General features: G+C 49.0%; 1 protein-coding gene across 2 annotated transcripts in view; it reads left to right on the forward strand.

The window, feature by feature from the left end:
- Positions 1-1974: 1974 nt before the first annotated feature.
- TRIO (trio Rho guanine nucleotide exchange factor) overlaps positions 1975-15805 on the forward strand; it is a 356945-nt gene continuing 343114 nt past the window's right edge. Inside the window, exon 1 of one of the 2 annotated variants that reach the window (XR_012000490.1) lies at positions 1975-2165. Coding sequence is in view for 1 of the 2 variants with exons in the window: in XM_072752731.1 (XP_072608832.1) it covers positions 2009-2165 (157 nt within the window). In the remaining variant the exon portion in view is untranslated. The remainder of the gene's footprint in view (positions 2166-15805) is intronic. The other variant, XM_072752731.1, reaches the window with a different exon arrangement.

Genomic DNA, 15805 nt, shown 5'->3' on the forward strand with positions numbered 1-15805 from the left:
CCCGGTTTCTTATTATTGATGTTAACCTTGATCGCTGGCTAAATTAGTGTTTGTCAGGTTTCTCCATTGTACAGTTAGTCTCCCCCTTCCACGTTTTACTCTTGGGAAGGAAGTCACTCTTTGGAGCCCATGGGTAAGGACAGGAGAGTTCTATTACTAATGTCATTGAGGGCGGAGTATATACATAAATGGTTTGAAATTCTTCCCAGGACAGTTGTCTTCTCCATTTATTTCCTTACTTAATCATTCATTTGTGACAGTAGGGACTCATGGATATTTATCTTATCACTTTGGGTTATAATCAAGTATTGTCTTATTTGTTGCTCAAATTTTTCCAACTTTGGCCATTGGGAGCTTTTTCAATTGGCTCCTTTGTCCCTTTGACAGACTCCTTCTTTGTTATTTTTGATTAAGAATTTTTTTTGACCACTTCCTTACCTTCCTCCGGGCGCGCCTTGTGTATTCCTGCCGCAGTCTACCTCCCAAGGAGACCCCCGCCTACCGCAGAACCGGGTCAGACACACGACCCCGGCGCCGGGCGCGCCCCCGACCCTGGAGCGTCGTCCCTGGGCCTACCGGGTGCACACGGCAAGGAAGTGCGTGTGTCCAGCCCGCGAGCACACGCCGGTCTGTGTCGCTTTTTCTCCCCCATGTCTCCTTGTATCCGGCTCATGGTGGGTTCCTACCGGTGTCTGCGAGCCTCACCAGGGCCCCGGGGCCCGTTCTAGGGTCCTCTCCTTGTTCATTTCCCACCGTGATAAACCTGGTCTCCCCCACCCACCCTTCATGTATTTAATGGTTTCTTCCCGGTTGCCAGGACGATGGTCTAACCGACCTCGTTTCTGTCTCCCGTCCTCCCGAGCGTTGGCTCCTTTAACCCCTCACGCCCATCCCTTCGGTTCACTCCTCTTGCAGCCACGACAGAGACGTTTTGCACTTGAGTATTCGTCAGATTCTGGTTTGGCACAGAACTTCCACAAGGCCGGGTGCCCCCATTCCCCATTTCCTTCGGTTTTCCCGGCAGCCAGCGCCTTCCCCGGTCTCAGCGTTTTGGCGGATTAAGGACAGAGGCGCCGTGAGTCTGGAATCTCATTTCGCAGACGAGCGAGCCTCGCGTCCCCGGGAGCTGCAGGCTCGGCGCGCTCGCCCCCGGGCTGTGCACGGGCCCTGCGTTCCCTCAGCGACTCCTACGGAGCCCGCTCTACCGGCCAGTGCGGCCCGGGCCGAGGCACGCGGTCCCGCGGGCGGGGAAGGCGATCTCGCGGCGGGAAGGACTCGCCCCGGCGGCTGCGCGCGCTCCAGCTCCGGCAGGGCCTGCAGCCGCGGCGGCGGACGGCTGGGAGCGCCCGGGGTCCCTGCGCGGCCCCGCCCCCGCCAGGTCCGGCCCCGCCCCCGCCAGGTCCGGCCCCGCCCCCGCCAGGCCCGGCCCCGCCCCGCCCCGCCAGGCCCCGCCAGGCCCGGCCCCGCCCCCGCCAGGCCCCGCCCCGCCCCGCCCCACGCCGAGCCCACGCTCGGGCCCTGACGAGGTTCGCCGGAAGTTCCCGAAGCGCCTCTTTTTTTTATTTTTTCTCCTTCGTGTCCTTTCCCCGCTCTCCCTTTTCCTTTCACCGGGTTCCCTCGGCCGTGATTTCCCCCCGCCCCCTCCTTCCTTCCCCGTCTGAAATCAAGATGGAGGCTCGCGGCTGCCGCCGGCGCCCGTGATCCCGGAGCTCCTGCCGGCCACGGGCCCCCGCCCTCGCGACTGCGTGTCCCGCGCTGCGGCCCGCGCCGCCGAGGCCGTGGCTCCGCGTCCCCGCCCCGCGGCCGGCTCGCGGCTCCCGGGCGGGGCCCGGTCTATGTGGGCGCGCTCCCCCGGCCGAGCCGCCGCCGCCGCCGCCGCCGCCGCCGCCGCCGCCGCCCGCGGCCGCCCCGGAGCTCTGCGTCGGCGCCGCCAGGCCCTGCGCGGAGCGGGCGGCGCGCGGCGCTAGGGGCGCGGGGCGCGGGGCCCGAGCCGGGCGCGGCCGCAGCCATGAGCGGCAGCAGCGGTGGCGCCGCCGCCCCCGCCGCGTCGTCCGGCCCCGCCACCGCGGCCAGCGCGGCGGGCTCGGGCTGCGGGGGCGGCGCGGGCGAGGGGGCCGAGGAGGCGGCCAAGGACCTGGCCGACATAGCGGCCTTCTTCCGCTCCGGTGAGTGCAGCTGCGGCGCCGGCGCCCGCCCGCCCGCGGCGACCCCGGCCGCGCCTCGGCCCCGACCCGCCGCCTCGCGCGGCCCTTCCCGGCCCGGCCCGCCCCGGCCCGCAGCCCTGCCCCGGCCCGCAGCCCTGCCCCGGCCCCGGCGGCCGCCGCGCTGCGGGGTGGGGCGCCGGCCCTTTGTCTCGGCCGCGGGAGGGCCGGGGCAGGGCTGCGGGGCCGGCGAGGGCGGAGGCCGCTGCCCGGAGGCCGCGGCTCGGGGGCGGCCGCGGCTCGGGGGCGGCGGCGTCGGGCCGGGCCGGGCGGCGGCTGGACCCGGAGCCCCGCCCGCCCCTCCCGGCCTCGGTCGGCCTCGGTCGGCCTCTGCGAGCCGCCGCAGCCCTGGCAGCCGCCGCCCGGGGAGGCGAGCGCGGCGGGCCGGGGGGCGCGGGAGCCATTGTCTCCGGGGGCGGCCCCCGCGGACTGCGCGCGGCGAGCTCCCGCGGTGACGGCCGGGAGGCCCGGGGCGGGCGAGGAGGCGGCGTGCGGGGCCGGGGCCGGGGCCGGGGCCGGGGCCGGGGCCGGGGCCGGGGCCGGGGCCGGGGCCGGGGCCGGGGCCGGGGGAGGGCGGAGGGCGGAGGGCGGAGGGCGTGTGCTGGGGGCGCGTGCGCTCGGGGCCGCTCAGCTCCGGTGACCTGGGTCGCCAGGAGCCGCCTGCCGCCGGGGGCCGGGGCCGGGGCCACACACACAAGCCAGCGGCGCCGGCAGATGCCTGCTCGAGTACCGTCTTCCCCTGGCTTCCTTGATCTTTGCCAAGCGGCGATATTTTTGAGTCATTTTAACAGATTGGATGTGGCTGGGAATGACAATACAGCGTCACCGGGGGCTAATAGACTTCCCAGGGCTCCCTCTCTGCGTGAGGTCCTTGCAGAAAGCAAAGGTTTCGGAAAACATGAACTCCTTGAAATGAAAGCGTTTTGGGGGGAGAGGGGTGGGGTGGACCGTCTTACCTCTTAATAGCAGGACTGGGACGTCTTCCCTTCATGCCCCGAAGCTAGTCTAGCCTGTCTTTTCTCGGTCTCTACCACCTGTCACAGAATAATAGCTTCTGTGCAGAATTCAGCTCCTCTCTCGTTAGAAAGCCTCCTGTGCCCTGGAGATGGAGTTTTTGGTGCTTTTGAGACCGGACTTTCTTACATCTTTATTATGAACAGTAGAGAACTTACTTCTTTGGCTCAGAAGAGCCCAAAAGACCTCGGGTTGGACTGGATGCCCACAGAAAACTTGCTCCCTGTCACTGTAGCCCTAACCAGGATTTACCTGAGGAGGTAAGTCATGGTGGCCATGCCTAATGCCTATGCCTGTGCTCGCCTCCACGCCCCAGCTCTTGGTCAGGCTCAGTCTTGGGCAAAACCAGGCAGTACTCTCAGGAAACTGGTTTGTTCCTTTCTTTCACCCCCTAAAATGATTTGGTGAACCATACTTTTAGTTGTTTCATTCGGAATCAGGAGCCAGAACAGATTTTAAGTAGTAGCAGTTGCCCTGTCCCATCCCAAGGGTAGTCTGGAACATCTTTTTAAAGTGTTTCCCTCCTCTGGGCAGCTCTGAATCCCTGACCTAGATCTTGGCTGCAGCATCTAGGACAGTGATGTCTAGCAGAGGGTAGAGGGGGACCATTCAGTTGGTTCTGTGGGGGTTGGGTGGGGGGGTTTGGATTGGACAGATGAAGCAGGAGTTTGGGTAGGGTTCTCACCTGGTAGAGTGGCTCAGGCACGGGAGGAGCCTCCACCTGACTTTGATTCAGTATGGATGGCTGAATGGAGAGGCCAAGTCCATCAGTAAAATCTGCTATTCTTTTCTAAGGCGTACAAACACAGAAAAAAAAGATTCTCATTGTGCACATTGGACAGATTAGGGTATGAACATTTTTCAAAAAGAGCCTGGTACAAGATTATCAAGGTGCCCTAGATAAAGCATTTCTGTTAGTTGCCTTTCATTTCTCAACCCTGGAACTGTTTGCTTGGCTACCTTATTTCCTTTCCTTCTTTTTATTCCTTCTTAGTCCTGCATTAAATTTTAACTTTGTAGTCCTGGATTGAAAACTGGTACCCATGGTTGGATGAAAGAAAGAGAAAGTCGTCAGCCTAATAGGGCTTTTTAAACAATTAGAGCAGGTCAGGAATAGAATGGGCTGCCATGTGATTTTTTCCATTACTGGAAGTGCTCAAGCAGGGGGGGCGCTGCCACCTGCCAAAGTTGAGTTGGGTGCTGGGGTTAGGACTTGCATTTGGAGAGGGGTCAGTGGGGAAACGGCTCAGATTCTGTGGCTTCCCCTGAGCCCCCAGCACCTAATGGTTATTCTCCACTTTTCTTTGGGTAGTTCATGGCTCCAGAGCAGTGATCCCCCTTTCCCTCGGCTTGGTAGCACCCAGCATCCACCTCACCCAAGGACTTAGCTGGTGTGTTGTCATTCCATTCCCCACTCCTTGGTACGGAAAACTACCTATCCATTTTTGACAGTCCTGATTCTCCCTGTTACAAACCTGGCTCCAGCAGGCACGTCAATTAGTGTCAAAGTGGAGTGAAGAGAAATACATGGTGATGGCGTTTTAAAGGGGAGCTAAGATTTTTCTGCGAGTGTTTGTGAAGTTCCAGCTTTACTTTTCCCCTTTGTACAGACCTCAGCTCCAGAAAAGATAAAGCAGATTTTAACAGGAAAAAAGAAGGGGGTGGAGAATCACAGATATGAACCAGTTCAGTTTTTTTTATTTTTTACTTTTTTATTTTACAAAAAAGGAATCAGGCTTCTAAGGAGGTTGGGTACCTTGCTCAGAGTGGAACTCTGGTAGAGGTGGGGTCAGGGTCAGGAAGTCCACCCCTCCCCCACCCCCAACTCCTGTACTCTTCCTGGAGGCCTCTCATGGCCAGGACTTTGCTTACATTAGTTCTCAACCCCACTGGGACCAATCACTTTTATTGCCAATCTATTTTGGGGTTCTATTCTTATGGCAGTAAATCATTCTTTCAGAGCTCTCTATTTAACCTTGCAAGAGTGTGTGTGTATGTGCGTGTGTGGGGGTGGTGGTGGTGGTTACTTACATAAATGCATTATTTTTAACCTGCCTGGCATGTTTTAGGTTGGCATTAGATGAATGTGCAGAGGATAAAGGTTTGTGGTTATTCTGAAGCATCATGGCCCATTGTGTTGGGTTTCTTTCATTATTAGATCTTATTCTGGGCTCCTGGCTATAGACTTTCTTCCTGTGGGATATGTGAAGAAAATTGAGTCTGTTACTTAGTGACAGAGCAGTGTGCATGTCTTTTTGTGTTTGGATATGATGATTTCCTCATGGGGCACTGGGGGAAGCTTTTCTTGGTATATATGCTTCTGACAAAACCAAAGCTTGGTTTTTCTTGGTATATATGCTTCTGACAAAACCAAAGCTTGGTTTTTCTTGGTATCTATGCTTCTGACCAAACCAAAGCTGGCCTGTGAGTTTTCCATGCTACATCTGTGTGTTTAGAAATCTGGCAGCTTTGGTCTTTGTGAGCACCAGTAATAATTACTGTTTTATGAATTTGGTCCTTGTTACCCTCAATATTTTGAAAAAGGAAATTGAAAAAAATGTAATTTGAGAGTGAATGTCAGTTTCTCCTTTTTCTGTGGCAGTGAGGCTCAGTTTCAGAAGAAAGAGATAAAAATGATCCTGTAAGTGACTTTCAAGAAATCAAAGAGCAGTAAAACAATCACTGAAAGAAACTTTTCATTGAGACCTTGTAAATTGACTTATTGATGAGGGATATTGTATTTTTCCCTTTGCAGTTTAACTATCTGAGATTCAAATGAAGATTTAAATGAAGCCATTTAATGATTTAAACGATTAACCAAGATTAAGAGACACAAGTGGTTCTGTTCAAAACGAAGCCTGTGGTTTAAATATGTTTCTCAAATGTATATTAAAAATAAGTGTTTAGGTTGGTCTTTCTAGGTAGACCTTTTAAATGTTATGATAAATTTGGGATTTGTTTCTAACTGAAAGTTCAAGTTGTATTTGAAGCTGTCATAATGTAAGTCAGCTGTATCTGAGATCTGTAAGTTTATTTACTTGATTCCTCTACTGAGAAAATAAAATTTCATCTCCTATCCATGGCATATTTCCAGAGAAAAGTCAAATTCTTAATCAATAGCCACACTTCACTGCCTAAATAAAAATCACTTCTGTTGGTAGGGATGAGTTTACTATACAAAGCAGTCTTAACAACCCCCTTCATTCTTCCTCAATTTTATAATGAATTGGTTTTATTTCCTTAAGTGCATTGCCTTGACAGATTTGAGTAGTGCCACTGGCAGGAACAGTAGCTGCTTCCTGGTCCATGAAGAAATGGATTTGGGGGAGAATCCCAGTGCATTATGGTGGAAGGTGGTGGCTTGCTCTGATGTCCTTTCTCACTCCTTCCTCCCCCAAGTGTTGAGCTGAGTGGACTTGGGTGAGCTACCAAGGGTGACTGTGTTATTTGCCTTGTGGATGAAGAATGTGGTCTCTTATATCTTCTCTTTGCTTCTCAGCCCCGTTGAAGCTGATTGCAGGCAGTGATCTGGATGGGCCCACAGTTGGAGAGAGGTAGGAGGGATTGGATAGCTAGACAGAGTTCTCTCTCTCGTCCTGCCGCAGATTCTGCTGATGAGCTGTTTAGCAGAGTGGCATGCAAGGAAATGAGCATGGATGCAGAGTCTGCTCAGTGACCCTGGCACTTAGGATTTCTGGCTGATGTGTTATTCAGCTGGAGCCACCCTCAGGATTCCTGTCGCAGTACCTCTTAACTGAGGGGAAAGGGCTAAACAGGAAAAGAAGCTAGAGACTGAGACCAGGCCTGTGCGGCATTGGTTTGCTGCCGCCTTCCCATCTGCCCTCTCCCCACCATGTCTGGGCCTGCTTGCCTATAGTGGAAGCTTTTGCTCTTGGGACCCTTGCCTCCACACTCAGCCCAGCCCCTGCAGGGCCCTGATTTCACTCCACCTTTGCCAATTTATTAAGAGGAAAAGGAGGCCTCTGGCTAGAATTTCTACTGTTGTCTCCCAATTTTTTGACCTCATTGAGCCTTGCTTGCAGACCTTCTTGTTTATGGGAAATTCTTGCTCTCCTGTTCAGTGGTTGGCAAGTGTGTCAAGTACTCATTTTTATTTCTCAGTCACTCATGGGGACATTTGGTTTGCTAACTGAATAGTTGTTACTTTAATTTCCTCTGTTTTTGTTCCTTTCCATGTGAGGAAGCCCCTCAAAACAAATTATTAGCCACCTGTCTTCTTGGGAAAGGTGATATGACCGGGGCGGGAGAGCAAATGTGTGCAGACTTTCCAAGCATGAGCCATAGATTGTTGAGCTGGAGAAAGGGTGTAGCTTCTGGGGTTTTTTTCAGTGTGACTCTGTAATTTTTGGTCTCATGCCAGATGTACTGTGGAAATAAAGAACTTCGTTTGTGATAATATACTTGACTTTTAGATTACCGACTATTTTAATTAGCCACATGTCTACTCTTGTCTGGTTGGTGAGGAGTGTGGAGAAATCTGTAGAGCAAATCTTGTATTTTGTGAGCATTACTCTATTTGGGCTTTGTCATATATTAGTACCTTTTAGTGGTTATACCGACAGAGAAAGCTTTAATGAAGACATTAGTTGAAGTGAAGAATAGATTCTAGGTCTAGGGTACTTTGGGTTAGTGGTGTTCATGTGAGTTAATCAGGCTTATTTTCTTACCATCTGTAGTCTTGGTATGGACAGTGACGAATTGCACTTGGTTTTTCTTTAGGAAGGGTTTCTGCAGAATCCTGTGAGTTCTGTGAGCCCTTTCCTCTTCTGTGCAGGTCCAGAAAAGAAATATATTGTATGCTGCTTTGTTGTTGTCCTGCTGCTGGGAAGGGCTGTAGGCCCTTGGCAATTGGATTAACTGTTAGCATTAAAACAGTGTAGTTGTGAACAGATAAAATGGTCCATGCAGCTAATGCTGAGTAAAGGAAGGCAGTCTCAAAAGGCTGCACACTGCATGATTCCACTTATGTGACATTCTAGGAAAGATAGAATAGTGACAGAGAACAGACTGGTTGGTTGCCAGAAATTAGGGTTTGGGAGGGTGTGACTACAGACCGTATGAGGATGACGGAACTGTTTTGTATTTTGGCTTTGGTGCTGATTATATGTATTACGTTTCATAGAACAGCACCCCCCAGTCAGCTTCACTGTATATTAATTTAAAACATAGCATTTAAAAAAGGCCAACAGCAAACTGAGAGTGAACATTTATTACAAATCAAAGAATTCTATACATGTGAGGAAAAAAGGGCTTCCTCAGATCAGTAAGATAATCCATAGGAAAATAGACAAACAGGTAACTCTAAGAAGCACAACAAATAAATGCCAGCTCCACTAGTAATCAAGGATATGTAAATAGTTATAAAACAAAACTCAAATCCAATATAATTTCTGGGTAAACTAGAACAAAACTGAGTTATTTTGGAAAGATTTTCTGTTGATTTGAGAGATAACAATAGTCACTCTGTCAATGGGTGGACCAAGCTTCTGGCAATTTCTAGGGGTAGTCTAGGGTAACTTAAAAGAGAGTTGTGGGGAAATAAAGATCCTTTCCTTGGGTTCTGTAAGAAGTGGTAACTTGAGGAATCCATATGGCATGTAAGTCAAAGTCTGCTGACTTAAGAGAACCCTATCTTTAGATATGAACAATCACCATTTTTCTTCAAAATTTCCCACTCTGGTGAGGTTTTGTTGCTGTCCAAATAGAAGTGTAGTACATGTGGGACGGTCTGTACTGTCTCAACAACCCTGGTGTTGAAGAAGGAATTTCTAGGGATGTTTCACTTGGGGGAGACAGTGGTGTTCCCATGTTTGTATCTGCGTGAGGTCATTTGCCCTCTGTTCTCAGGCCTTCATGTCTCTAATTGACTTTGCAGCTATTGATTTTGTGGTATTGATGGTTAATGAAGTAATTAAAAAAAAATATTTATCCATAAGAGACAGAGAGAGAGAGAGAGAGAGAGAGAGGCAGAGACACAGGCAGAGGGAGAAGCAGGCTCCATGCAGGGAGCCTGACATGGGACTCAATTTCCCGTCTCCAGGATCAGGCTGTGGGCTGAAGGCGGCGCTAAACTGCTGAGCCCCCCCACCCCGGGCTGCCCCCAATGTAGTAATTAAAAAAATATATATATTTATTTATTAGAGATACAGAGAGAGACAGAGAGAGAGAGAGAGAGATCGAGAGACAGAGAGAAACAGGCTCCATGCTGGCAGCCTGACATGGGACTCGATCACCGGTCTCTAGGATCACATCCTAGGCTGAAGGTGATCCCTGGTCTCTAGGATCACACCCTGGGCTGAAGGCGACACTAAACCGCTAAGCCACCGAGGCTGCCCCAATTTAGTAATTTTTAAAGTGGTAGTCCCCGCATATAAGATTCATAACCACAAAATAAAGCTATTCTTGAACTTAAGAAAAACACAATTCAAATTTGAAAGCGTAATCCTTGAATACTTTAGGTAGGGCTTCTTGGTGTCTTTTTCTTTCATGTGTGTGAGTATGGGTCTTGGAAAAGTTACAGAACACCTCACTTTGGAATTCTGTGGAATTGGGGGTTTCAATGCAAAAAAGGAAGATATGAATGAATACACCAGAGACTGATATTTGAAATCTGTTTTAAAGAAGCCATATCCCTTAGTATATGCAAAGTGACATGTATAAATGACATGTATGCTTTAGGGCAAAGTGTTTTATTTATTTATTTAGAGATTTTGTTTGAGAGAGATGGAGAGAGCACAAGCAGGGGGAGGGGCAGAAGAGAGAGAAGCAGACTCCCTGCTGAGCAGAGAGCCTGGATGTGGGGCTCCATCCCAGGACCCCGGGATCATGACCTGAGCTGAAGGAGACGCTTAACCTAGTGAGCCACCCAGGTGCTGCTAGGACAAAGTTTTTTAATTTTAATTTGCAAATTATGTACAGGAAACATTTGTAAGAGGTTGTCTTCCACTGTAATTCCTTTTACTTCCTGTTCTGACATTGATCCACATTTCAAAGTTTCATTCTTTATAGCCCATGTTTTGAACACCATTTCTGCAAACCTGTGGGTACTCCTGGTTCATTGGAATTCTTAGTGTTACATTTTCTTAGTTGCACTTACTTTTACTTAATTCTTGTTATGCATAACAGATGTGCTAGGATCTGCAGGAATAAGATATACATTTTATTAGTTTTTGGATAACTTTATTGCTTTAGTAAGAGCCCCAAAGTACAATTCTATTATTTATTCTGAAGGCACACACGGATATTGGGAAACAATACTTTGACTAGAATGTTGTTATAAATATTTTTAACTAGGGTCACGTAGCAAAATCTCTAAGTTTAAATTAGATTTAATATTTTGGCATCCAAATAACTGGAATAAATTCCTCATTAGCCCAGTGCTAAACATACAGGTGTTCCTTGTTTGTAGGTAGCTGTTTTACCTCTCTTTGATTTTAAGAAATTATTTCCAGCCCTTGCTGCCCTTGTAGTACCACGGTGATGATAGGTGGCCTGCTTGGGACTGCGACTAACTGAAAAATCAGAGTGCACAGGGACAGGATATAGTTCACACATTTATGTATTTATTTTAAAATAAAAAAATATATTTTTAAAAGATTTCACCCATTTATTCATGTGACACACACAGGCAGAGGGAGAAGCAGGCTCCATGCAGGGAGTCCGATGCAGGACTTGATCCCAGGTCTCCAGGATCATGCCCTGGGCTGAAGGCAGGTGCCAAACCGCTGAGCCACCCAAGGATCCCTACACATTTATTTTAGAGTTATTTCACCTCCATCTAAATGTTGTTGCCCGTCCTACTATATCTTGGGCTCAGGAGCCATGAGAACTGGTGCTAATTTGATGGTTTCCAGGCTAAACATTTTCTTCATATGACATTTGAGTTTACATGGCCCCTGGTAGGTTGTCTGTGTGAGAGCAGCTCCTCATGAAAGAGGCTTCATGGCAGAGTCATTAAATTTCAGCATTTTGGGGATGCCTGGGGGGCTCAGCGGTTGAGCGTCTGCCTTGGCTCAGGGCATGATCCTGGGGTCCCTGGATCGAGTCCCACATTGGGCTCCCTGTGTGGAGCCTGCTTCTTTCTCTGCCTGTGTCTCTGCCTCTCTTTCTGTCTGTGTCTCTCATGAATAAACAAAGTCTTAAATTTTTTTTTTTCAGCATTGCACAATTTGTCTCTTTCCCAACGTTTAACTACAGTGCTTGAGACTCCAACTTTGCAGGATTCGTCGTTAGTCATTTCTCTCCTTGCTCATGGCAGTGCCTGTGAACTCTCCTGGTTGCCGAATTCACAGAAGGAATCAGCCCCGTTGCACGATGGCACCTGTCTCCTGAGCCAGATTGCTGGGACCCTTTGACTGGAAGCCCTACGCAGGATTGAGGTGGCATCACTGTTAATGTCCTGTGACAGCTTCCTTGTGCACATGGGGCCATTGTTTGGAAACTGGGAAGATGGCAGACCTGAAATTGTCCCCTGCCTCTTTGTGCTCTCCTTGCTTTTGCTGTAATGTGATTCTTTAGCAGCAGTTGCCATAGTGGGTTGAGGGCCAGGACCCCTGGTCATCAGGGGTCAGATAGCACCTTTAGAATTATGCTTCATGAGATAGTAAAATAAGTGCATCCTGAAAGCAGTAACTTGCTTGTAAGGTCAGAGGATGATATTTTAAATATCATGTTTATTTTTTTCTCCAAATACTGTTAGTGCCAATCCTGTCCTTTAAGAAAACCTGGTAAAGTCTTTCTGTTACCTCTATTACTGCTAGCACTGACTGCCATCTGAGTGTCTAATTCGAGATACCATGCAAAGTGTTTTCTTGTTTAAAATCACATCCTCGGGCAAGCCCGGGTGGCTCAGCGGTTTAGTGCTGCCTTCGGCCCGGGGCCTGATCCTGGAGATCCGGGATCGAGTCCCATGTCGGGCTCCCTGCCTGGAGCCTGCTTCTCCCTCTGCCTGTGTCTCTGCCCCCTTCTCTCTCTGTGTGTCTCTCATTAATAAATAAATAAAATATTAAAAAATAAATAAAATCACATCCTCTTGCCTCCCTCCAAACCCCCCACTTCCAGCAGGTGGATGCTTCTGTGTTAGGGTCAGGATTTCAGCCTCTGATGAGGTTGAATGACCTGCCTCAGTTTGTGCAGCGTGTAAGGGCCTGAGCTGGACTTTAAGCCCTGGGCTGCCAGACCACAAACCCCCCCTCCCCTGCATGCCCTTGCTCTCCCTCATGGAGGGAGAGAGTGAAATGACCCTCACCCAGTTACAGCTTCCCTAGGATCTTACGTTGTAATTTGCAAATCTTTAACATTGAATATGTATGTCCTTGTGTGTTGATGATCGAAGCTATAATTTACAAGTCACACATCAAGCGAAGTTGAAAGATTTTAGGATATAGGAAGCTTTTTTTTTTTTTTTTTTCATGTTCTGGGCCCTATAATTTGGTTTCTATGCCGTTTCTCTTCTTACCTAATTAAAAGTGCTGTTTCTTTTTACATAAATAATCCTAGTAACCTAGCTTTTCATTTGAGGCGTGTTGGCTCTATGAGTTTCACTGGTTCTCACCTGTCTCAGTCTTGGGAGGAATCCTGTTAGAAATGCTGGTCCTCTGTTCCCTGGCTGTGTGGACTTGGACTGAGGGCTGGGTGGGAAATCTCATCTGTGGTTGTTAGGGTTGGCAGAGGGAAGTGTGGGAAGGGTGTGCAGAGGCTGGCCAGGGAGGGGGAGTTTGTCAGCCGGTTGCTGTGTCTGACACATTATAAAGATGACTGGGGCTTCCTTTCTGTCTGAGAAAGGGAACTGGGGTGGAGAAGTGGAGAGGATCCAGAAGCTGCTCAGCTGCTCTTTTGGGGACAGTTTCATAAGGTGGGTGTGGTGACTCCTGGGTTCCCTTTGTGTAGCTATTTGTTTTGCAGCCTCTTATTCGTTTGCTGCTATTTGTGGAAATGTGCCCGTAGATATTGATGTGTTGTGGTCCTGGGGAATAGAAGAGTCTGGCCCCCTCCCCACTGTAGCCCGAGCATACGGGATGTGTGGTCAGGTTTATCTCCACAGGGAACTCCCAGCATCATTTCCACACAGCACATTCTGTTTTTGTGTCTGTCTCAGTAACTCCATGTCTCCCTTAGATTTTTTTTTTTTAAATTTTTTTATTTATTTATGATAGGCACACAGTGAGAGAGAGAGAGAGGCAGAGACATAGTCAGAGGGAGAAGCAGGCTCCATGCACCGGGAGCCCGACGTGGGATTCGATCCCGGGTCTCCAGGATCGCGCCCCGGGCCAAAGGCAGGCGCTAAACCGCTGCGCCACCCAGGGATCCCAGATTTTTTTTTTTTTTTAAAGAGATTTTATTTATTTACTCATGAGAGGCAGAGACACAGGCAGAGGGGGAAGCAGGCTCCATACTGGGACTCAATCCTGGGTCTCCAGGGTCATGCCCTGGACTGAAAGCAGTGCTAAACCGCCGAGCCACCTGGGCTGCCCTCCCTTCGATTTCTTAATAGTTCAGCCTGGGGGTGATTGAAACACTGGTGTCTTGCGTGTAGACATTATATAGCCAGAAGGTGTGTTGCACTCTGAAAATCTACACTTCATTTCCTCCTGGTTTGCTCAGAGTTTCTAAAAGTTATAAGTTTGTTCATTTTTATTTCTTTTTTTTTTTTTATTAAAGATTTTATTTATTTGAGACAGAGCCTGCACAAGGTGGGGGAGGGGCAGAGTGAGAGGGAGAGAAAGCGAACTCCCCGTTGAGCAGGGAGCCAATGGGGAGGGATGGGGGGACATCCCAGGACCCCAGGATCCACCTGAGCCCAGACCTGAGCCCACGGCAGGCAGACGCTTAACTGACTGAGCCCCCAGGGGCCCCAAAGCCTTGTGTTTTGTTTTGTTTTTTTTTAAAAGATAATTTATTTGAGGATAGAGTGCCCATGAGCAGGATAAGGGGCAGAGGGAGAGGTTAGAAGCAAACTCCCCGCTAAGCTGGGGGGAGGGGCGGCACGTGGAGCCCAGACTGCCGCCACCCCCATCATGCCCTGAGCCACCAGGTACCCATATTTAATCCTTGTCTTTAAAAATTCTAGAATTAGGGATCCCTGGGTGGCGCAGCGGTTTGGCGCCTGCCTTTGGCCCGGGGTGCGATCCTGGAGACCCGGGATCGAATCTCACATCGGGCTCCCGGTGCATGGAGCCTGCTTCTCCCTCCGCCTGTGTCTCTGCCTCTCTCTCTCTCTCTCTCTCTCTCTCTCTCTCTCTCTCGGTGACTATCATAAATAAATAAAAATTAAAAAAAAATTTAAAAATTCTAGAATTAAAAAATAGGATTGGTTTGCTGTTTACTGTGAGATTGTGGGTTACTTTTGACAGGCTGTTATAGTTTATCTTTGATTTTTAAACCAACAGGGGAGGTACCAAACTCAAATCCATTATCAACTTAAATTGGGATTTCGCTGTATTATTTTTGGCTATTTAGTTGGTTCCTGTCTTCATTGTTGATTACATTTAAAGTTTGTTGGTCTTTTTGGGGGAGGCAGGTAAGTCTGTTTCATTTTTGAACTGCTTTCCACAGAGCAGGCACTCAGATTCCCCTGCTGTTACTGCTTGCCCACAGGTGCATGCATGCTCAGGCTAACCTGCCCTTCGTGTGCGTGTTCTGTGCATATACAACTTAAATGGTGTTTTGTTTCCAAACCAATTGAGAGGACCTTGCACAGGTGATGATGCCTTTATCTCTATATGTGGTTTGCTATGTATTTTCTAAGAGCAGTGAGTGTTGTCCTACATGATGATCCAAATCAGGAAATTATTTTTAATACAATTTTATTATGTAAATCTACTGACTTTAGTAAAATTTTACCAGTTGTTCCAGAGATGTCCTTTTTGGCTACTAAAAGATGTTGCTGGTCTGGCACTCCATCTAGGACCACAGATTGCATTTAGTTGTTGGGTCTCGTAGGTTTTCTTTAATTTGGAACATTGCCCCAGTCTCTCTTGTTACCTTGGTATTTTGAAGATTCTAGTCAGTTGTTCAGGTGGCCATCCCTCAGTGTGGGTTGTAGGGTTCCTCATGACTAGATCCAAGGCGTGATTTCTGGCAGAAGCTCTCAGAGCGCCCCCTCAGGGACGCAATTGTTGGTGACCCCACGTGGGTCATTTGGTTCAGGTGGAGACTATCAGGTTTCTCCCCTGTATTTTTTCCTTATAATTAGTGTTTTGTTTGGAGGTAATTTGAGACCATTTAAAATCCTGTTTCTTTCCTGACTTTCATTTGCTGCTTGTAGCGTCTGTTGATATTTTTGCTGGAATCAGTGATTACTCTGTTATGAAATGGGTGATTTGTCTAACTTCCTTATTCCTCTTGTGTGTCCCTGGCTTTCTACCGTAAGGAAGAGCTCTCTGTTCTGCCCTACTTTACTCATTTATGTAACTGTGTCCTCATGGATTCCTATTTTATTCAATGGGTTATAATCCTTGGCTATCATTATTTTGTTTGCTCAAATTTTCCAGGATTTGGCCAGTGGCAGTCCTATCAGACTGGCTCCTTTATCTTTTGTGATTTGTCCCGAGCACTGTTATTTTCTGACA

The sequence above is a fragment of the Vulpes vulpes genome, chromosome 3 (genome assembly GCF_048418805.1).
Source record: "Vulpes vulpes isolate BD-2025 chromosome 3, VulVul3, whole genome shotgun sequence".
Classification (NCBI taxonomy): domain Eukaryota; kingdom Metazoa; phylum Chordata; class Mammalia; order Carnivora; family Canidae; genus Vulpes; species Vulpes vulpes.